At 56.9% G+C, this 20,244-nt stretch overlaps 2 protein-coding genes across 4 annotated transcripts; one reads left to right on the forward strand and one right to left on the reverse strand.

Annotated features, from left to right (window-relative positions):
• Positions 1 to 40: 40 nt before the first annotated feature.
• VARS2 (valyl-tRNA synthetase 2, mitochondrial) lies at positions 41 to 13,295 on the forward strand. 3 transcript variants are annotated; one of them, XM_071219718.1, is made up of 30 exons: positions 41 to 161; positions 598 to 826; positions 949 to 1,030; positions 1,147 to 1,247; positions 1,535 to 1,656; positions 1,760 to 1,826; positions 1,922 to 2,019; positions 2,827 to 2,908; positions 3,064 to 3,183; positions 3,592 to 3,703; positions 4,394 to 4,482; positions 4,958 to 5,048; positions 5,271 to 5,398; positions 5,511 to 5,614; positions 5,818 to 5,899; positions 6,102 to 6,178; positions 6,249 to 6,324; positions 6,560 to 6,665; positions 6,801 to 6,871; positions 6,992 to 7,117; positions 7,327 to 7,431; positions 7,574 to 7,642; positions 7,765 to 7,843; positions 9,810 to 9,937; positions 10,067 to 10,219; positions 11,009 to 11,215; positions 11,855 to 11,966; positions 12,098 to 12,269; positions 12,396 to 12,524; positions 12,629 to 13,295. In XM_071219718.1, the coding sequence occupies exons 2-29, from the start codon at positions 632 to 634 to the stop codon at positions 12,475 to 12,477; spliced, it is 3,036 nt and encodes a 1,011-aa protein (XP_071075819.1). In that variant the 5' UTR covers positions 41 to 161; positions 598 to 631; the 3' UTR covers positions 12,478 to 12,524; positions 12,629 to 13,295. The 3 variants fall into 3 exon arrangements, with proteins under 3 accessions (XP_071075819.1, XP_071075818.1, XP_053769971.1); XM_071219717.1 differs by having other exon boundaries at positions 9,813 to 9,937; positions 12,098 to 12,273; positions 12,629 to 13,293; XM_053913996.2 differs by having other exon boundaries at positions 12,098 to 12,273; positions 12,629 to 13,291.
• A 2,594-nt stretch (positions 13,296 to 15,889) lies between these two features.
• SFTA2 (surfactant associated 2) lies at positions 15,890 to 17,050 on the reverse strand. The gene is made up of 3 exons (XM_024557695.4): positions 16,935 to 17,050; positions 16,612 to 16,700; positions 15,890 to 16,469 (listed from the first exon to the last, which is right to left on the reverse strand). The coding sequence occupies exons 1-3, from the start codon at positions 16,993 to 16,995 to the stop codon at positions 16,383 to 16,385; spliced, it is 237 nt and encodes a 78-aa protein (XP_024413463.2). The 5' UTR covers positions 16,996 to 17,050; the 3' UTR covers positions 15,890 to 16,382.
• Positions 17,051 to 20,244: the final 3,194 nt, after the last annotated feature.

The raw sequence follows: 20,244 nt of genomic DNA on the forward strand, positions 1-20,244 counted from the left end.
GAGCAGCCGAGACCGCGCATGCGCCCCGGAGCCCCGTGCCCTCCCCTCCCAGCGCCGCGCGGACTGCGGTCTGTTCCGGAGTCCCACTGCTGGTGACTCCCCAGCTCGGCCGTCGCCGCGCGACGCGCGCCGGGCGCCCTAGGATCGCTGCGGGCTCGCCCCGGTGAGCGCGCCGGGGTGGCCTCCGGTGGGTGGGACGTGTGGAGCTGGAGGCCATGCGGGCGGTGTGTCTGGGCAGGCCGAGGTCGCCGTGACGGGCCGGGCACCTTGCAGGTTCTCGGGCACGGAGATGTCGGTCGTTTCCCCGAATCCCCGAGTCCTTCACCTTCCCACGTGTTAGCGGTCACCCCACGTGTCCCACGCATAGGTTGGGGCCAGAAATGCTGACCCTTCCCCAGAAGAGACCTGATGTTGTGGCTCCAGGATGCTGTTATTGTCAACAGCATGCCCTGCAGTCCTCCGGGAGTAAGGGTTGTGCGGGGAGGGATAGAATAACGGCAATGCTGGCAGGGGGCGGGGAATAAGGAGTAGGGTGTGACCTAGGGGTGTGACCCTCCCGCTCCCCCACAGCCAGCCTCCTGTGCTTTTTGTCTGTCAGGAGCCGATCGCGGCCTCTTTGCGAGTACTCCTGATGCCTCATTTGCCTCTGGCCTCTTTTCTACAACGGGGGCTGAGGCCCTCGCGGGGCCTCCCCAGGTCCCGTACCCTTTCTACCCAGTCAGAGCCCTATGGATCCCCCATCTCCCAGAGGAACCGTGAAGCCAAACAGAAGCGCCTGCGAGAGAAGCAGGTGGCGCTGGAGGCTGGCTTGGCCCGGAAGAGCAAGGTTGGGGTCACACAGCTTGTCTGAGAAGACTTGGGAGGGGCTGGAAGAGAGACTGCTGGATTCCACGTGCCTGGCATTTACTGGGAACTGCATCTTCCCTCTCTGATCCCTCCTCCCCCCAGTCACCTGCAGAATCCAGTAAGGCCTGGACTCCTAAGGAAATAGTGTTGTATGAAATCCCCACAGAACTTGGTGAAAAGAAAGGTAACTAGGAAACTTGAAGGCCTTCTCTTTCACATTCTCGTTGCCCATTTGGTTTGCTGAAATGCAGCCTGGGAGTGGAGTTCAGGGGTTTGCAGAGCTCTCCTCTGCCTCCACAGATGTGTCCCAGCCCCTACCTCCTGCATACAGCCCCCAATACGTTGAGGCGGCCTGGTACCCTTGGTGGGTTCGAGAGGGCTTCTTCAAGCCGGAATACCAGGTTTGTTCCTGGCAGGGAGGGGTACTGAACAGTCCTCGGGGTCAATGGCCTGTGGAGTTGGTAAGAACAACTGAGCTTCCGAGTCTGGAGCTCACAGCCAGCCACATTGGAGAGCTTGTCTGCTGGCCCTGGCGTCTCCAAAGCGTTCTGTTGGCGGGTTGTCCCTTTCCCTGTTATTTGTGGGACCTTTCTTTCCTGCTGTCCTTTTTGCCTTGGAGATGCCGGAGGGAGCTGTTCACCAGGTGAGATCCTGTCCTCCCTGCCCTTTGACTCTCCCTTGCTTCTAGGTCAGGCTGCCTCAGGCTACAGGGGAGACCTTCTCCATGTGTATCCCGCCTCCCAATGTCACCGGCTCCCTGCACATCGGGCATGCCCTGACGGTGGCCATCCAGGACGCTCTCGTGCGCTGGTGAGGGGAAGGGGCTGCTTGAGCTCTCAGAGGGAAGGGAAAGGGGCATGGAGTGAGGGTAAACATAAGCTCAGGGCTTCACGGGCCGGTGTTTCTGTTGCAGGCACCGGATGCGTGGGGATCAGGTGTTGTGGGTCCCTGGCTCAGATCATGCAGGAATCGCTACCCAAGTATGTCATTTGCCACTGTTTCCTTTTCTTGGGTGAAAGAGATCTCTCCCGAGAAGTGACCTGATTCACTGTTCCTTTGCGCCCTAATCTGGTAGGCTATGGTGGAGAAGCAGCTGTGGAAGGAGCGAGGGGTGAGGAGGCACGAACTGAGCCGGGAAGACTTCCTCCAGGAGGTGTGGAAGTGGAAGGAGGAGTGAGTACGACAGACAGAGGGAGGTGCGGGCCATGCATCTGGGGCCTCGCTCTCTCGCCCCTCTCCCCGCTTATGGTTGCTTTTCCCATTTTCCCTCACCTCCCTGACTTCCAGAGATTTGAGCTCTAGGGATGTCCAACCTGTTGGCGTCTCTGGGCCACAGCGGGAGGAGAGTTGTCTTGGGCCACACATTAAATACACAAACACTGACGAAAACTGATGAGCAAAAAAAAAAAGGTTTCAAGTAAATGTACGATTTTGTGCTGGGCCGCATGTGGCCCACGGGCTGCAGGTTGGACACCCCTGCTAGAGATTGTTAGGGTACCCAAGCTGTGTGAATGTGTGTGCCTGTGTGTGCCTGTGGGTGTGTGTCTGAGGATGATACTATAAGATGTGTGTATTCAGTACACATGTGCATACGTGTGAATACACATACGCTTCTGCCCCCCCCACTCACCCCTTTTTCCCTTGCCTAGATTTCTTTGTTTCTCCTACTCACCCACTCCCACCTTCCACCTGCTTGACATTGCCCTCATTTTTCTGGGTCTGTGATCGCATGCCATCTTCTCATAAAGCTTCTTTAGGTTTCCCACAAATTGGCTGCCCCTTCTTCTGTTACTGTAGGACTTTATACGTTTTTAAATTTTGTAGGGGGCTTCACACTGGTTTGTGAGTCTGCCCCCATTAGCTTCTGGAGGCTACGTCAGTGTGTGCTCACCCCAGCCTCCAGCGTTGCTGGGGTGGCATTGGGCCTGGTACGTTACTGGTGTTCGGGACATGTTTGCTGACAAGTCTCTCTGTACGCAGGAAGGGGGGAGAGATCCGTGAGCAGCTCCAGGCTCTGGGGGCCTCCCTGGACTGGGACCGAGAATGTTTCACTATGGACGCTGTGAGTGTGCCCAGCCTGGTCCCTGTGGGCGTGTAGAGGTGTGCAGGGAGCTGGGCTGTGGTGTGTGCGGGGACAAGCAGGGTGGGAGGGATGGTCCCTGAGTGGGGTGACGGGTCGAGAAGGGGCTGTGGATGTGGACACTCAGGTCATTCTAGGGCTCCTCAGTGGCTGTGACTGAAGCTTTCGTGCGACTTCACAAGGCAGGCTTGTTGTACCGCAGCCAGCAGCTTGTCAACTGGTCATGCGCTTTAAGATCAGCCATCTCCGACATCGAGGTAAGGCAGGAAAAGAGAAGCAGGTTCATGAGCAGGAGCGTGCTGAGCCGGGTGAAAGCCTGGAGTCTGGAGCCAGACTGCCTGCACTCACATCCAGGCCCTGCCACCTGCCAGCTCTGTGACTTCTGGCTCCTGTGAGCCTCAGTTTCCCTAATCTGTAATTTAGGGCTGATGGGAATGCCTGCGTCTTGGGGGTGTTGGGAGAGTGAAATGGGAACTCGTGGAAGGTGCTCAGCACAGTACCCGAGTGTGGTTTAAGTGTCCGGGCAATATTTACTGTAACCATGCTACGCAAGAATTAGGTGAGAGCGCAGGGAGGCTGGGCAGGCAGAGCAGTGGAGGTGGGAGGACTGGCTGTGAGCCTTGAAGAAAGGCCGCTCTCAGAGCCTGCTGCTTCCATGCCTCTAGGTGGAGAGCCGGTCCCTGCCTGGCCGCACGGAGCTTCGATTGCCTGGCTGCCCCACCCCTGTGTCTTTTGGCCTCCTTGTCTCGGTGGCCTTCCCTGTGGATGGAGAGCCTGGTGAGGACAGCCCTTGGAAGGGGTGCCCACTGATCTCTGCTTCCCCTGCTTCCTCAAACCTGTGTTGGGCCGATGGGAGGGAACCCACCAGCCTGTTTCACACATGACCTGGTGGGAGGGGCACAAGGAACCTTGGTCGTGTTTGTGTTTTCGTGGGCACTTACCCTCACTGTTTTGTGCCACGTAAGACAAGCACGTGGTCACCGTCCTGTGGGAGCTTCGTATAATTCTGCAGGAGGCTGCTTCCTCCAAAAGAGATGGAAGGTTAGTTCTGAGGTGTGGTTTGAACAGCAGGTGTTCCGGAAAGTTCGGAGAAGGGGAAGGTCAGTCGGTTGGAATGTCAGAGTCTGTGTCTTGTAGGAGGGACTGGTGCCAGACCCAAAGAATGCGCAGCGTTTGTGGTTAGGACACCAAATGCTCAGTGTCCTTTGGGCACCATCAGCGATTCTGGTTGCATTTGTTAACGCCACACCCATTTCTCCCGTGCAAGCTGTCGAGGAATTCCTTGGCACCAGACACTGACCCGGGCTCCTATAAACTCTGGTCCTAATTTTCCGGAGTTACTGCTGGGGGTCTGCCCAACCTCACCTGCTCCTGCTCCTCCTTTTTCCAGTTCTCCTGGCTTTAGCCGTGTCGGCAGTGAGGAGTGAGAACGACTGCTAGCTAGACATGCTTGAATTTTGTCCTCAGACGCCGAGGTCGTGATAGGGACCACGAGGCCAGAGACGTTGCCCGGAGATGTGGCCGTGGCCGTTCATCCCGACGACACCCGATACACGGTAATGCCCAGTGCTCCCAGCCCCGGCGTGCCTTCCCGCAGCCTTCTCTTCCCTTCCTTTCTGGGTGGCGGCTCCTTCTCTCGCCTTCCGCTTCCTTTTCCTAAGTATTCTCAGCTCAGGTCTCCAGCGGCTCTGAGTCTGCTCCCTTCTCGTCTTGGTGTTGCACTCTTCCCCTAGCGCAGGCTGACCAGGTCTGCCCAGGGGCAGATCCACGCTGCCTGTGTCTGTGCACACCACACTCACAGGCTCTGCTCGTCTCGGCCGCGTCACCACCTCGGCCACAGTGGCAGGTGGAGTAATCGGGCAGAGGCTGCATGTGGCCTGCAAAGCCTAAAGTATCCACACCCCGTCCCCTTAGAAGAGCTGGCTGACTGCCCCTCTGACCCTTCATCCGGTCGCCATCTTACCCTCGGGGCTGCCCTGCCCTGCCTGGTCCCTCTGCTCACCATGCCTGTCCGTGACCCTCTCCCTTCAGCATCTACATGGGCGACAACTTCGTCACCCCTTGACGGGGCAGCTTCTCCCCCTCATCACAGACCCTGCTGTACAGCCACACCTGGGCACAGGTGAGTGGAGGTCGGGGGGAGGAAAGAAAGCTGGGGTGCTGAGGGCTGGAGATGAGGAGGAAGAAAGGAGGGAAGGAACGCTCGTCTGGAGTAGTCTGAGTGGGTGAGGGGAACGGAAGGCGCAGAGAAGAGCAGAGGGACGGGCATGGGCGGTGATGATCCCTCTGGAAAAGCGAAAGCCAGGGTCAGGGCTCAGTGCTTACGGCGTCTCTGCTCCCCCAGGGGCAGTGAAGGTGACCCCAGCCCACAGTCCTGCTGATGCTGAGCTGGGGAGCCGACACGGCTTGACCCCCCTGAGCGTCGTTGCAGAGGATGGGACCATGACCTCTGTCTGTGGGGACTGGCTGCAGGTGGTACCGGCCTCAGTGATACGCTGTCCTTTAGGGGAACCCTTAGCCCTCCTCCTCTCTCCCACTCTCATTTCTCTGGCCCCTTTAACCTTTACTGTTGCTGCTTTCCCAGGGTCTGCATCGATTCGTGGCCCGGGAAAAGATAGTGTCCGCACTGAGGGAGAGGGGCCTGTTCCGGGGCCTCCAGAGCCATCCCATGGTGCTGCCCATTTGCAGGTGACCCATTTTCACTCCACCTCCGATCCCCCTAGAGGGGACATGGCATGGGCTCTGTGCCCTCGTGCTAGAGTACGGGCTCTGTCAGCTTCATTGGCTGCTGTATTCTCAGTACTGAGGACCTGGCACCCAGTAGGGTCCTGGGTCGCTGGGGCAGAGGCACAGGGCTGGGGGAGCAGCGGACTCAGCTGTCTCCCTTTCAGCCGCTCCGGGGACGTGGTAGAATACCTGCTGAAGAGCCAGTGGTTTGTGCGCTGCCAGGAGATGGGGGACCGGGCTGCCCAGGTGAGGTTGTAAGCAAGCAAGGAGTGACCCTGGGGAAGGGGTGAAGGGGCAGGACAGCTGAGCAAAGAGGCAGGGTGGCCCAGGCTGGGCTGGCTTGTGTCCTCAGGAGGTTTGGGAGGTCCTTTCTGAGCTCGAGAGCCACGCGGGAGGGACGCTGTGGGCGCAGGATGGGTGGCACCATCTGAAGGCCTTCTCCCTGCAGGCTGTGGAGTCTGGGGCCCTGGAGCTGAGCCCACCTTTTCACCAGAAGAACTGGCAGCTCTGGTTCTCCCGCATCGGGTAAGAGGGGCACTTGTGGACCCGGGAGGGGACCACTGCGCACACTGAGAAGTGCTCTGCTCTGTGGCAGGGACTGGTGCATCTCACGGCAGCTGTGGTGGGGCCATCGGATTCCAGCCTACCTGCTCGTAGAGGAGCCCGGGAAGGTTGGTAGGAGGAAGTGCAGGAGGGATGGGGCTGGGCAGTGTGGTGTGGTGGGGTGGAGAGAGGGCCTTAGCAGGGAGTCCTGGGCTTCATCGCCAGCCCAGCTTCCTGCCTTTCAGGTGCTGTAGCTTATCAGGGCGGCTTCCTCCTCTCACCGCCAGAGGGCCTCCCAAGAGCCTGGGAGAGGGAAGTCTCCCAGCTGCCAGAGCTTCCTCCTCACACTTCCCTTGTTCGCAGGGCAGTAGGGAAGACTGCTGGGTAGTGGGCCGGACAGAGGCTGAGGCCAGAGAATCGGCTGCGGAGCTGACAGGGAGACCAGGGGCAGAGCTGACCCTGCAGCGTGGTGAGGGCCTCGGTCTTGGGGAGGTGGCATCAGAAAAGCTGGCAGGGAGGCCCGGGCTGGAGGGGTGGGCAGCAGCAAGCTGAGGCCCTAGAAGCTGAGGTGCCACTCGTCTCCATCCCCTGCTCTGTTTTGCAGACCCTGATGTCCTGGACACGTGGTTCTCTTCCGCTCTTTTTCCCTTTTCTGCCCTGGGCTGGCCCCGCCAGGTGAGGCGCCGGCTCGAGGGGAAGAGGCTGAAGGTGGGGGCTGTGAGGACGCACCTGGGCCCTCCGGAAGTCTTGAGGAGACGGCACCCAGGGCCCTTCCTGCTTGTCTTTTCCCCTCAGACCCCAGACCTCAGTCGGTTCTACCCCCTGTCACTTCTGGAAACGGGCAGCGACCTCCTGCTGTTCTGGGTGGGCCGAATGGTCATGCTGGGCACCCAGCTCACAGGGCAGCTCCCCTTCAACAAGGTAGCTCCCCCTTAATGCCCCCCCCTCCACCTCCAGTCTGCCATCCGTGTTCTCTTTTCCACCCCACCATGGTGCTGTCTGTGCTCTCTATTCCGGTTTCGGGACTCACTTCCCACCTTAACCCTTAAAGCACGGAAGCCAGAGACCCCAAGGGGCCCTCTGGGGAAGGCTCTCCAAGCTGCCCTCTGCTGACTCCTCCATACCCCCAGGTGCTTCTTCACTCCATGGTCCGGGACAGGCAGGGCCGGAAGATGAGCAAGTCCCTGGGGAATGTGCTGGACCCACGGGACATCATCAGAGGGGTGGAGCTGCAGGTCGGGATGAGAGCTGGACAAGGCTGGGGTTTGTGGGGGAGAGAAGGGAGCCTACAGAGAGAAGTCAGCTGGGGGGACAGTGGGTGGGAACCTTGGAGGAGTCGGTCTTGGACTGAGGCCAGTGAATATTCACCTGTCCTAGGTGCTGCAGGAGAAGCTGAGAGATGGGAACTTGGACCCTGCAGAGCTGGCAATAGCAACTGCAGCGCAGGTGGGTCCCGGTGTCTGCCCCATCTGGCCTCGTACCTCACAGCAACCTGTTTGCTCTGCTACCCAGGCTTCTGGCCCTGTGGCTTCATAGAAACCCTCCCCACCTCCCCCCTCTGGTTGCAGAGAAAGGACTTCCCTCACGGAATCCCTGAGTGTGGGACAGATGCCCTGCGGTTTGCCCTGTGCTCCCATGGGGCCCTGGGTAAGCTGGGGCAGGAGGTGTGAAGAGGGGCTGGCAGGGCTGAGGGCGCCCAGTGTCACCGCGGTCCACCTGCATGCTCTCTGCTTTTTCTTTTTTTTTTTTTTTTTTTTTTTTTAATATATTTATTGATTATGCTATTACAGTTGTCCCATTTCCCCCCCCACTCCACTCCATCCTGCCCACCCCCCTCCCTCCCACATTCCCCCCCTATAGTTCATGTCCATAGGTCATACTTATAAGTTCTTTGGCTTCTACATTTCCTACACTATTTTTACCCTCCCCCTGTCTATTTTCCACCTATCATCTATGCTACTTATTCTCTGTACCTTTACCCCCCTCTCCCCCTCCCACTCCCTTAATGACAACCCTCATGTTCTAGTTGTTTGCCTAGTTTGCTCTCGTTTTTGTTTTATGTGTGGCCGTTAATAACTGTGAGTTTGCTGTCATTTTTACTGTTCCTATTTTTGATCTTCTTTTTCTTAGGTAACTCCCTTTAACATTTCATATAATAAGGGCTTGGTGATGATGAACTTCTTTAACTTGACCTTATCTGAAAAGCACTTTATCTTCCCTTCCATTCTAAGTGATAGCTTTGCTGGATACAGTAATCTTGGATGTAGATCCTTGCGTTTAATCTTGGGTAATGTAATTATGATGTGCCTTGGCGTGTTCCTCCTTGGGTCCAGCTTCTTTGGGACTCTCTGAGCTTCCTGGACTTCCTGGAAGTCTATTTCCTTTGCCAGATTAGGGAAGTTCTCCTTCATTATTTGTTCAAATAAGTTTTCAATTTTTTGTTCTTCCTCTTCTCCTTCTGGCACCCCTGTAATTCGGATGTTGGAACGTTTCAAGGCGTCCTGGAGGTTCCTAAGCCTCTCCTCATTTTTCCAAGTTCTTGTTTCTTCATTCTTTTCTGGTTGGATGTTTGTTTCTTCCTTCTGGTCCACACCATTGATTTGAGTCCCAGTTTCCTTCGCATCACTATTGGTTCCCTGTACATTTTCCTTTGTTTCTCTTAGCATAGGCTTCATTTTTTCATCTGTTTTTCGAATAGATTCAACCAAGTCTGTGAGCATATTGATAACCAGTGCTTTGAACTGTGCATCCGATAGGTTGGCTATCTCTTCGTCGCTTAGTTGTATTTTTTCTGGAGCTTTGAAGTGTTCTGTCATTTGGGCCATTTTTTTTTTTTTTTTTTTTTGTCTTGGCGTGTCTGTTACTTTAAGGGGCGGAGCCTTAGGTGTTCCCAGGGGTGGGGTAATGCTGGTTGCTGCGCTGTGATGCTGTACATGGGGGAGGGGCCGAGTGGGAGCAATGGCGCCCTCCTCACTCTCCTCCGGATTTCAATCTTTCACTCCGCTACCCACAATCAAACTGGGCCACTCTGGTGCTGGTTCCCGAGTAAGTGGGCCTGTGCACACTCTAGGCCCCTGTGGGTCTCTCCAACAACCTCTCCTGTGAGGCTGGGAGTCTCTCCCGCTGCCGCCCCAACCCCCACGGGCGTTTTCAATCAGAGGTTTGAGGCTTTATTTCTCCCGTGCTGGAGCCCTGGGTTACGCGATCTGCTTCGCTCCCCGATGGTCGTCCCGGTTTATCTGTGCACGAATGTGGGGCCGCGGGGTGCTACCCGCTGCTCTGCCTGTCCCGATCTCTGCCACTCTGAGTCCGGCCCTCTGGGTTTATCTGTGCAAATGTGGGGCCGCAGGGTCTGCTAGTGCTCGGACTGCCTGCGCCATTTGTCCCACACTCCGCCAGTCTCAGTCCCGCCACAGCCACGCGAGTCCTCTCCACCCCGGTGCCCGTCTCCGCCCCTCCTACCAGTCTGGATGAATGTTTATTTTCTATTTTCTTGGTGTTGGTCCCCCTTGCTGTTCGATTCTCTGTCAGTTCTGGTTGTGCGAGGAGGCGCAGTGTGTCTACCTACGCCGCCATCTTGGTTCTCCCGCTCTCTGCTTTTTCTCCCTCCCAGCAGGCGACTTGCACCTGTCTGTCTCTGAGGTCCTGAGCTCCCGGCATTTCTGCAACAAGATCTGGAATGCCCTGCGCTTTATCCTCAATGTCCTGGGGGAGAAGTTCACTCCCCAGCCTGCAGAGGAGGTAGGAGAGAAAGAAGAGGTGCTTGGGAGCAGGGCTGTCTGATGCCTGAGGTGGAAGATGGCATCTAGCAGGAAAGGCGAGGAGTGGGAGTCGAGCTGTCCCCATCCTGCACCCCCCTCCTGCCTGCAGTTGTCCCCCTCCACCCCAATGGACACCTGGATCCTGAGCCGACTGGCCCACACTACCCGAGAGTGCGAGCGAGGCTTCCTCACCCAAGAGCTCCCACTTGCCACCCATGCCCTGCGCCACTTCTGGCTCCACAGCCTCTGTGATGTGTACTTGGTGAGTGGGGCTGGGGCTGCTGTGCGTTGCATCCCTGCAGACCTGCTCCTTATCCCCTGGGGATTGGGTTCCCTGGCAGCGCACTCAGCAAGGTTCCCGATCGTCCCCTCAGTTAGGGCAGGAAGGTGGATGAGCCAGGGAGTCCCAGTTCCCTTCTTTCCTGCGACTGGCCTAGCCACTGTTCCTGCCTGTCACCTGGGGAGAGAGGAGGATGCGGGGAGACTTCTGGAAAAGCAGGGTCAGGAGGCAGATGGAGCGTCTTCCTCAGCCTTTGATTGCTGAGTTTGGGCCCTGGGCAGGCCGGGAGCTGTAAATGGACAAGGAGGAAGCGGAGTGGCCTTTAGACCCCAGGTTCTCACACTTGATCCTGTGTGAGAACCACTGGGAGGGACAGCCGGTCAACCTGTGCCCCCCACCTCTTCCAAGTGCTGCCTCACCAGACAGGACGGGGTGGTGAGAACTGTCACTGCTTGACCCAGGTGACCCTGCTAGCTCAGCACTGCTGCCCGCGACCTCTGTTTCTCAACCTTTTAAAAAAATCCTCTGTTTCTTTTATAAGCAAAACCTCTGTACTTCTTTGTCTGAACTATCTGACCTTCCCAACAATTTGATTCCCCATCCACTGCTGAGAATCCCTGCCTGAGATTCCCTTTCTACGGGACAGCCAGCGGTGCCGAGCCATGGCATGCTTCCTACCCACAGTGCCCCCACGGGTAGGGCTGCCAGTGTGTGGAGGGCGCAGGGCTCTGGCTGTGGCCCTTTCTCCTGACCTGCAGGCTTCTTCCCTAGGAGGCTGTGAAGCCGGGGCTGCTACACTGCCCCCGCCCCGCCGGGCCTCCTCAGGTGCTGTTCTCCTGTGCCGACATTGGGCTGCGCCTGCTCGCCCCGCTCATGCCCTTCCTGGCTGAGGAGCTCTGGCAGAGGCTTCCCCCCAGGCCCGGCCGCCTCCCTGCCCCCAGCATCTCTGTTGCCCCCTACCCCAGTGCCAGCAGCGTGGTGAGTCTCCCGCATTCCTGGAGCGGCCAGTGCAGAAGGGTGGGGATTAGTGCTCTAAAAGGGTTTGCTGCTGTGGGGACACCGACAGCAGTGGCTTGTGCTTCAGAGTCTTTGGGGAGACGGGCTGTCCTGGGGAGTGGCACGGCACAGCGGACAAGAGCAGGGCTGTTGCTGGACTGACGCTTGCCAGCTTGCGTGGCTGTGCCTCAGTTTCCTCCATCTTTAGACTGGGGACAGCAGTGGTCAATGTCGTGGTCGTGATGAGGATTAGACGTTAGTCACAGGGTAACCCAGAAGTCTCAGTGCAGTTTTAAGCTTTAATAATTTGAGAAGGATGAACACAGGAAACTGAACTCCAAAACTTCATTTCAAAGCTTAACCAAGTTTCTTTTAATTATGTGGTTTTGTGAGTTACGTGGCTTTGTGAGTCTGAATAGTACGTTTTAAGTTTTATTTTTGGTTGTTTGCCGTCTTCCATCAGAGTGACTCGGCAGATGTCAGCCACGGGTCATCTAAGGTCTTAGATGGCTTCCCGTTGTTTGCTGTGTTCCATCCTTGCGGTGGTGCAGAGCAGTGGGGAGGGCGGGTGGTGCGGGAGTCCCAGGAGCCTGCTGGTCAACTCCGGGTCCCTGTCTCTAGGAACACTGGCACCAGCCTGAGCTGGAGCGGCGCTTCTCCCGGGTCCAGGAGGCTGTGCAGGCACTGAGGGCCCTTCAAGCCATGTACCAGCTCACCAAGGCCCGGCCTCGAGGTGAGGCATGTCCCTGCAGAAAGAAGGGGCTGGGGGGCAGAAGGGAAGGCTGGGGGCGGGGCCCAGGGTAGGAGGGGCAGGGTGGGAAGGGGACAGGGTCACGGGCCTTGACAGGTTTGCTTTCCTCCCAGTGCTGCTGCAGAGCTCAGAGCCTGGAGAGCAGCGTGCCTTTGAAGCCTTCCTGGAGCCGCTGGGCACCCTGGCCCGCTGTGGGGCCGTGGGCCTCTTACCCGCGGATGCAGCCGCCCCCTCTGGCTGGGCCCAGGCCTCTGGCAGCGACACGGTCCAGGTCTACATGGAGCTGCAGGTGCTGGGAGGATGTCGGGGTGGGGGAGGGGCAAGGGTGAGTTTTATAGAAGTGCAGAGGGGTCTTAGCGTGGGGAGGAAGGAAGTACTGGGTGGGCCACGGATGTGTCTCTTCTCCTGCAGGGCCTGGTGGACCCCCAGGCCCATCTACCTCTGCTGGCGGCCCGAAGACACAAGTTGCAGAAGCAGTTTGATGGCCTCATAGCCTGGACCCCATCCGAGAAAGAGGCAGAGACTCAGAGGCAGCAGAGGGTAAGGCTGGGAGGCCACCCGGGGAGCTCACCTCCCTGAGGGAACGCGGTACGAGGAGGGTGGGCCTCATACCTGGATCCTTACTGGCTTCTCGCCCTGTCCAGCTTTCTTCGATCCAGCTGGAATTGTCGAAACTGGACAAGGCAGCTTCTCACCTCCGGCAGCTGATGGACGCATCTCCTGGCCCCAGGGAGCCCTGAGCCCTCACTCACTGTCCCGGCGGTCCTCTACCCTCCCAGGCCTGCCTTTGAGAGCAAACTGATCCTGCAGCAGCTGATGAGATGGTGCCTCAGAGTCCGAGTGGCCCGCCTCCCTCGTTTGCAGGAACAAACCAGCTTGGTCAGCGTGACTGTGGGTGACACGTTCCTGCCCCTGCTTCCCTCCCGTGCAGCCCCACCTGGAAGCTTAGGCACGAGGAGATTCAGATAAACTTTTAAAATCTCAAACGCATGTGTCTGTGGTTCTTTTATCTCTGTTTCCCTCAGTGGGGACTTTCTTGTCTTTCAGTGGTTCCCTGAGACTCTGGTCTGGGAAAGGAGGAGGGCTGCCTCTTCCTCGCGCTCGGTTTGGGCCCCAGTGGGAGTGTGGATGCCGGGTAGTACCGACCGTGTTGGAGGAAAGAAGAATCCTCGTGAGCCTCACGCAGTGACCCGGGTTCCCCCTGCTTCCCAGACTTACCAACAACGCCCCGACTTCTGCTGGCACTTCTCCACCTCCATGCTCCTTGGCTCAGTCCCTGGGGTGTGGAGGGGCTGCAGAGAGTGCCCCTCCCTCTGTGTACCTGAGACCAGAGTGCCAGGGGCACCCTTCCGAGCCCCTGACAGAGGTACACAGAGACGGGCAGATGCCGACCTCCCCACCCCAGACACCTTGTCTCATCTCAGTGGGATTCAGGGGCTGACTCTCGAGGAGCTGCTGTTTGTGGCTGGCCTCTCATGGCTGGGGCCTCCCTGCTGCTACTTAATCCTTCTGAGAGCCTCAGGGGTGGGGACCTTCTCTCCAGTTTAGACATGAAGAAACGTGCTCAGAGAATAAGACTAGCTTGGATGAAGTATCATCTGGGATTCAACCCAATGAATTAGGTGTAAGTTCTTTCTGGTGGCTGTAGCCACGCTTCATGTGTCACGGCAGCTTATAAGTGTCCCCTCTTCTCTGGGCAGAAGAGTCACCCCTTTTAACATTTTCCTGCCATTCTTGGTACACTTTTTCTAACTCTAGGCCTGAGATCTGCCCCAGTCCCCAACGGCACATTCACGTTCCCACCCAGGAGGAAGAGGGGAAGGAGGGAATGGGCAGCTTCCTATTCTCTTCCCCCAGTTCAGTATATCTGGAGCACCTGCTACGTACTGGGCCCCATTGTGCGCCCACCCTTGGATTTATCGATGAGTGAAAGGAACAAAGACCTCTGCCCTGGCAGTACTTGGGGTCTAGCAGGGGAAGTCGGAAATAGCATGTGAAGGTGTGAAATACAGAGTGTGTCTGAAGGTCGTGAATGCCGTGAGGAAGAAAGTGTAGAACAAGGTAAGGGGACTTGGGTGTGCGTTGAGGAGCAGGATGTAGTATTAACGGGGGCAGGGTCGAATTCACTGTAGAGGTGAGATTTAAGCAGAGCCTTGCAGGAGGTGCAGGCATTAGCTGAGCGGATGCCTGGGAGCAGTGTTCCTGTGGTGGGAAGAGCCAAAGCAAAGCCAGGGCGGGGAGCATGCCCAGAATGCTCAGAGAGTAGCAGCTGGGGGATGAGCAAAGGCATGAGTGATGGGACAGAACTAGGAAGGCTCAAGGAGGATTATCTTGGGTGGTGCTGTCCAAAATGGTAGCTGTTTGGCTAAAATAATTACGATTAAATAAAGCTCAACGTTCGGTTCCTTATGTCAAGTGTTTGGTAGTCGCACGTGGCTAGTGGCCACCATACTGCTCAGCGCAGGTTCTGATGCGTTTCCATCATCAGAGAACGTGCGGTTGGAAAGTGCTGGTCCGTGACCTTGGCCGTGGTAAGGACTTTGTTTTCTTCCTTCTGAAGTGGCAGTTCCTTTCCTTTCAAGGATGTTACCAGGAAGTTGCATACTTCCTTTCTACTTGTAGCCCCTTAGACCCTAACCCCAGCCCTTCCCAGCTGCAAGGGAGGCTGGGAAATAGAATGAGCCAGGTGCTCAGCTGAAATTCACATGACCGTCCAAATGGAAGAGAGTTCTTGTAAGGGGACACTTAGCAGTTTCTGCCACACCAGGTCCCGTGACTCCCGACGTTCTTTTCACTGCACTGCCCTGTTTCGAGTTTGGGAAGGGAATTCTTTGAGAAAAGAATCTGGTATCTCAGCCCAGCGATTTCAAGTTCTGAGATTTAAGAACCGGGTTCAGGAGCAGTTGTCTGCTCCTCCAGTCTTTTGGGGATCCAGACATCAGTCCCCCAACTTGTTTGGGGCCTACACACTTCACCTGTGGGTGTCGCCTGCCCACTGGGGCAAGTCATGCAACACCTGGGCCCTCAGCCAGCTCTCCTCTGCGCTAATTCAGGACGATTACTAAGGAAACTAGGGAGATTTTGTGAGCTTTGTTTTTATTTTTCCACTTCCTGTGCCCCCCCACCTTCAGGGGCGTCCACACAGAGCTGTTGCCTGTATCTCCCAGCAGAGCAGTAAGGTTCTAATTTCGCTCTGGTGCTGGTGACGGGTGGGGGGGTGGGTGGCAGGGGCAGGGGCTGTGGAGAGCAGGAAGCAACCCTATCGATACCCCAAACGGTCACGTCTTGGCTTCATGCTTGCAATCTGAGACAGCTGGTAAGAGGTTAAGATAATCTTGAGTGGGGGTCACATGCGTGCCTGCCTCAAACCAGGCAGGACAACCCTGGACCTTGACGGGACTTACACATTGGAACCGGTGTTCCGTTCTAACGACAACCCTTACCACTTGTGCCCCTTTATCTGACAGGCACGGTGGCGTGTGCCCAGGGAGCTGGTCTGTGTAACCCTCAGGACAATCCTGTGAAGCAGGTACTGCCATCACACCCACCTTGCAGGTGAAGAAATGCAGGCTCCACATGGATGAGAAGCTCAGCCAGGACTCTAGTGTGGGCCCCTGTGGCTACATGTACGTTTAGCCAGCACAACCTCCATGCCCCCCACCTGCACCAGCTGGCCGCCCTCTCATCAGCTGAGCTGCCTCCCACCCCTCCTCCTACCCGGACCGGCCTGTACGGATCCCTGGGTCAGAGGGCCCGGTCCTGCGGGTGTCGGTCCACATCCTTGTCTGGGTTCTGAGCCCCCGGCCCCAAAGCTCAGGCAATGGGAGAGGAAACAAAAGTCTTGCTTAAGCCAAGGACTTGTCTGGTGTCTGACCTCTCCACCGCAAATGGATGTCAGGTGAGTGGCCTGGCCTCCCTAAGCCTCAGCTTCCTGATCTATAAAATCAGATAATAATACCTATTATGCTACATCTGAGATTGCTGCAAGCATTGACCTGGGGAAGCGTCACACCTGGAGCAAAGTCTGAGCTCAGTACACGGTCTCTCCCTTACTCCCAGGTGTTTTGAAGATCTCACATCGAAGTGTGTGTCTGGTGTGCGTGTGTGTCCCCAGTTAATTCCCGAGATTCCCTCTAGGCCTTTGAAACTGGCATTGAGGAAGAGCGAGTCCATCCCGGAACCCCCTCTGCTTCTCAAAGGAGAGTCAGACAGAGTCTTGGGTGTCCAACACCTTTCTCACAGCGGGCGCACGAATCCACAAAGTCATTTAATTCAGCATATTTCCTGCCACACAGCAGGTGACGGCCTGCTGGAAGACAGGGCCAGGGTATTCCCCCTGCACCCGGCGGGGAGCGAGGCAAACACACCGTCCAAGAGGGGCACAGGCTCTGATTGCTCTCAGACTTTGCAAGTAATGTGCTGTGGGGATCCAGCCTGATTGAGGGTGATGTTGGTCCCTGATGGGAGGTGGAGGAGGAGGCAGAGCTGGGGGAGAGAAAGGGTTAGAGCGAGGTGTAAAATGGCTCTCACACCTAGAATGGCCAGGTGCCAGCAGAGAGACCCACACCAACTCAGAGACACAATCTGAGTTCACACAAGCCCATCCTTTCCCCTCCCAAAAACCTACCTTCTCGAGTAATTCCAGGGAGCTGGAACCATAGGGTGAGTTTGCAAGAAAGGAGCGCTTCAGCTTCAGTTGCAGAGTCACTCCTGGCCCTAGGGACCCAGGGGTACAGCTGAGGACCCAGCCTCCAGGGCTGGGGATGTGGGCACCCCTCCTGCCGCACCCCCACCAGACTTCCTCTTCCCAAAGGGCCCTTTCAGACCCTCTCAAGGCAGAGTTCACGCCGGAATTCTGGGGAGTTCAGGACTCGGTGCCTCTGTCTCTCTCTCCCCTTCTTGGCCTCTTCCTGCTGTGAGGACCCTTGTGTCCAGCCCTCTAGCCCCCACCTGTTCCATGTGAGCTGCCAAGGAGGGTCAGGAGGAGGAAGAGGGCCAGTGTGGTCCCCATTGTGGCCACCTTCTTGATGGACAGAAGAGATGTCTGAAGAACCCCCTGCCTCTCCTTACCCAGCCTACCTTTCTACAGCCAATCCTTAGCACAGGCATTTGGGGGGAAATGGGAGGGGGAAGCTGGGTAACTGGATTTTCCAGTTCTCCCAACACAACTTTGAGGACCCAGGAGAAGGCCGCTCACTGGGCTGCTTGGGAAAACAGTGGGTGGTCCCTCTTCACCCATCGCCCAGGGGTGCCTGGTCCTGCAGAGAGGGGAGTGGAGGAGGTGCTCCTCCTGCAGATGTCTGGGCCCCACCCAGGCCTGGGCCTCTCAATGCTCTTTAGGGATTAATTATTAACTACAATTGATTCCCATCTTTCCTGCCACCGAATGGCTCGGGAATGTGGGCCCTAAAGGGAGGGCGGATTAAGCCAAGTTTCTTCCCAAACCCAGGTGCCCTGCTCCCCCAGCCACAGTGACTTTCTAGGTGAAAAATCTGCGTGATATGAAGCTTCCATCTTTGAATGTTTTTAGTTGCTCTGCCACATCTCAGACACTCAGGTGGTGACACGGGGTTTATCACATCCTCCTCCTCTTTTACCTTTTGCGTTCAGGCAAAAGGGGGTGCCCTCATCTACCTAGTCACAGGCCCACGGAAGGGCAAACACAGGACAGACGTGTAGAGGAAGCTTTGGGACTCATCTTTCTTTAAACACTGGGAAATGTGGCCCAGAGAGGGTGAATGACTAAGGTCACACAATAGGTCAGTGGCAGAGAGATTAGAACTCATCCCTTATAATGCCAGACACGCCAGACACCCGGACAAGATCGACAGACCAGTCCCATCAGCCCCTGGAACACTCCAAGTAACTAACATCTTCCCATCTGTGTAACATCTCCCTCTCCCTCCGAAAACGAGAGGGCCCAAGCTCAGGAGAAGGGAGGCAGGGATGGAGGGAGATGTCTCCACCATCAGTGGGACTCCCAGACTTGCAGTGAGGACTGAACGGACAGGTCGGAGCAGCGGGCACAAGGTGGAGAGAAGCTTTGGGGCATCTGGGTCTTCTTTTTTAATTTGTATTTTTTTAAAATTTGCTTTTTGTTTTCTTATCTGAGTCTCCTTAAGAGGAGAGGAGAGCACCCCTGGGTCTTTCCCTTTGTAGGTAATCGTAGCTGACCCTGTGTGCGAGGCATGTTAGAAACATTTCCTTTAATGCTCATCACGCCCCTTTACACTAGGGGCTGGAACACCTTGTTTTAGGAGCGAAGACACGCCTGAGTTGCTGCGCAGTCGGGAAGTGGGGGGTTCAGGGCAGGCAGAGGCGGTTTCTGAACTTCTGCAACGCACTGCCCCTGAACACAATGGGGTCCCCCCGCTGCTCCTCTTGTCCGCCAAAGGGACGGAACACTCCGGGGCTGCAGCCATCTGGGTGAGGGCGGTTCAGGTCCTACCCTGTCCCGGGGCTCCTAAGGGTCAGATGCAGTCCCCAGGCCGCGACGTCTGCTGGCCCCGCCCAGCTCCCAATTCCTGCTTCTTCTAGAGACTCAAAGTCCTCACCCCCAGCAGCTGTACTTCTCGCATCAATGGGAGGACCTGGGGATAGGACACCCGGTCCTTCCTTTCGGGAGGGTGTGGGTGGGGCACTGGCTCAGGCCGGGGGGGACAGGTCCTAGTCGGGGCAGCGCCAGGTGAGAGGCTGGGAAGAGGGCCAGGTAGAAGAATCTCCAGGCTCTTTCTCACTGCCCCCCTCCCCCATGCTTCCTGAGGTCAGTCCCCTGGGGACAGCTTGCTGACCTCCGTGTACGGGGATCCTGGTGCTGATGGAGGTCCTGGCCCCCTGGCTGTCCGGAGGCACGTAATGGGCCTCTGAGCCTTTTAAAAAGCCCTGTCGATGGTCTGGAAGGGCGCCTGGGCAGGCTGTGCTAGTGCTGCTCGTGGGTCTGCAGGCCTTTGCCACACGCAGCGAGCGTGGACTCCAAGGTGGTGCTGCGTGTTGGGGTGAAGACCCAGGGATGTGGCCGGCTCTTCTCACCTGATCGTATTGTTCTTTTCCAACAGCTCCGCTGCCCCCAAGAAGGACCATAACAGCTGGACGCACCCCCACTGTACCCCACTGTTTTAGTCCCTAGCAAACCTGTGGTATAGGTGTTATTATTACCCCTTGCTGTAGAGATGAGGTAATTGAATCCTAGATAAAACGAGAATGATAGTATCCATCTCAAAGGCTACCGAAGGATGAAATGAGCTTATACGCACATGAGGCACGTAGGCTCTCGCCCAGGGCCGGCGCTCAGTAAATGAGCAGCGCTGTGTTTGCTGGGGGAGGGGCAGTGAGGGAGGCAGCGGCCGGTCCACATGCCTGGGGCTTTGGGTAGCCCGTCCAGCCCCGCTCATCTCACAGCCCGGCCAGTTCAACAGAGAGATGAGTGTGCGGGTGGCTGTGGCTCTGTGACCCCTTCCAGCTGCCATCAGAAGGCCGCCAGGCAGCACTTCTCTGTCAAGTGAAGGGGCGGAACCAGGATAGGGATCACCCCTCCTCTTTGGCCTTCCTGCTTTCTTTCCTAAACAGACTCATTCCAACAAACACCCAAACAAACAAACACCCAAAACCCCAGAGAGGCAGACCACAAATCGGTGGTTCCCAGAGGGGCTGCAGCTGGGGGAAGGGTGAAGCGGGCAAAGGGTCAGTGTGTCAGGCGATAGGTAGAAACGGAAGTGTTGGCGGGGAGCTTGCTGGAGTGCGTAGAGATGTCGAGCATCTGAAACTCATATAGTTATAAACCAATGTTATCTCAATTTAAAAAATTTGGGGAACCACCCCCCAAAAAAGGAAAAATGTAGCCAGCCGTCTATTCAGGCTAACTAGGTCCGTTTCCTGCGGGTGGCTTGCCCATGGCCATGGCCCCCCAGTCTCCTCCCACAATGGAGTAAGGGGAAGTCCTGGGGGGGAGGGGGAGAGAAAATGCAGACAACTGTAATGGAACAACAATAAAATAATTTTAAAAAGTGGGGGGAGGTCCGTGGTTTGGTCCTGTGGCCAGCCTGCCGTCTCCCACCTCACCTCTCTGACACGGTGCTCTCACCAGGACCTGCACTACTACATGGTCTCCCGGTCTTCCAGCCCTGACGGAGCCTTTGCCCCTGTACTTTCTCCCCACTCCCACCCTCTTCCCCAACTATCAGAGACACCTCTTAGTTGAGGATACTTTGCTTGGGCCCCCAGGAAACAGGAGGCGGTTTCCCCTCCACATCCCTTTCCATAC

The sequence above is a fragment of the Desmodus rotundus genome, chromosome 11, assembly GCF_022682495.2.
Source record: "Desmodus rotundus isolate HL8 chromosome 11, HLdesRot8A.1, whole genome shotgun sequence".
Lineage (NCBI taxonomy): Eukaryota > Metazoa > Chordata > Mammalia > Chiroptera > Phyllostomidae > Desmodus > Desmodus rotundus.

Coding starts and splice junctions, on each gene's coding strand:
- VARS2 (XM_053913996.2), top strand. CDS start 632: ATGCCTCATTTGCCTCTGGCCTCTTTTCTACAACGGGGGCTGAGGCCC. Junction 3,704..4,393: donor CCCTGTGGATGGAGAGCCTG/GTGAGGACAGCC, acceptor TTTTGTCCTCAG/ACGCCGAGGTCGTGATAGGG. Junction 9,938..10,066: donor CTCCCCAGCCTGCAGAGGAG/GTAGGAGAGAAA, acceptor TCCTGCCTGCAG/TTGTCCCCCTCCACCCCAAT.
- SFTA2 (XM_024557695.4), bottom strand. CDS start 16,995: ATGGGGACCACACTGGCCCTCTTCCTCCTCCTGACCCTCCTTGGCAGC. Junction 16,701..16,934: donor TGGCAGCTCACATGGAACAG/GTGGGGGCTAGA, acceptor CTGGGTCCCTAG/GGCCAGGAGTGACTCTGCAA. Junction 16,470..16,611: donor CCCTGGAATTACTCGAGAAG/GTAGGTTTTTGG, acceptor TCTCTCCCCCAG/CTCTGCCTCCTCCTCCACCT.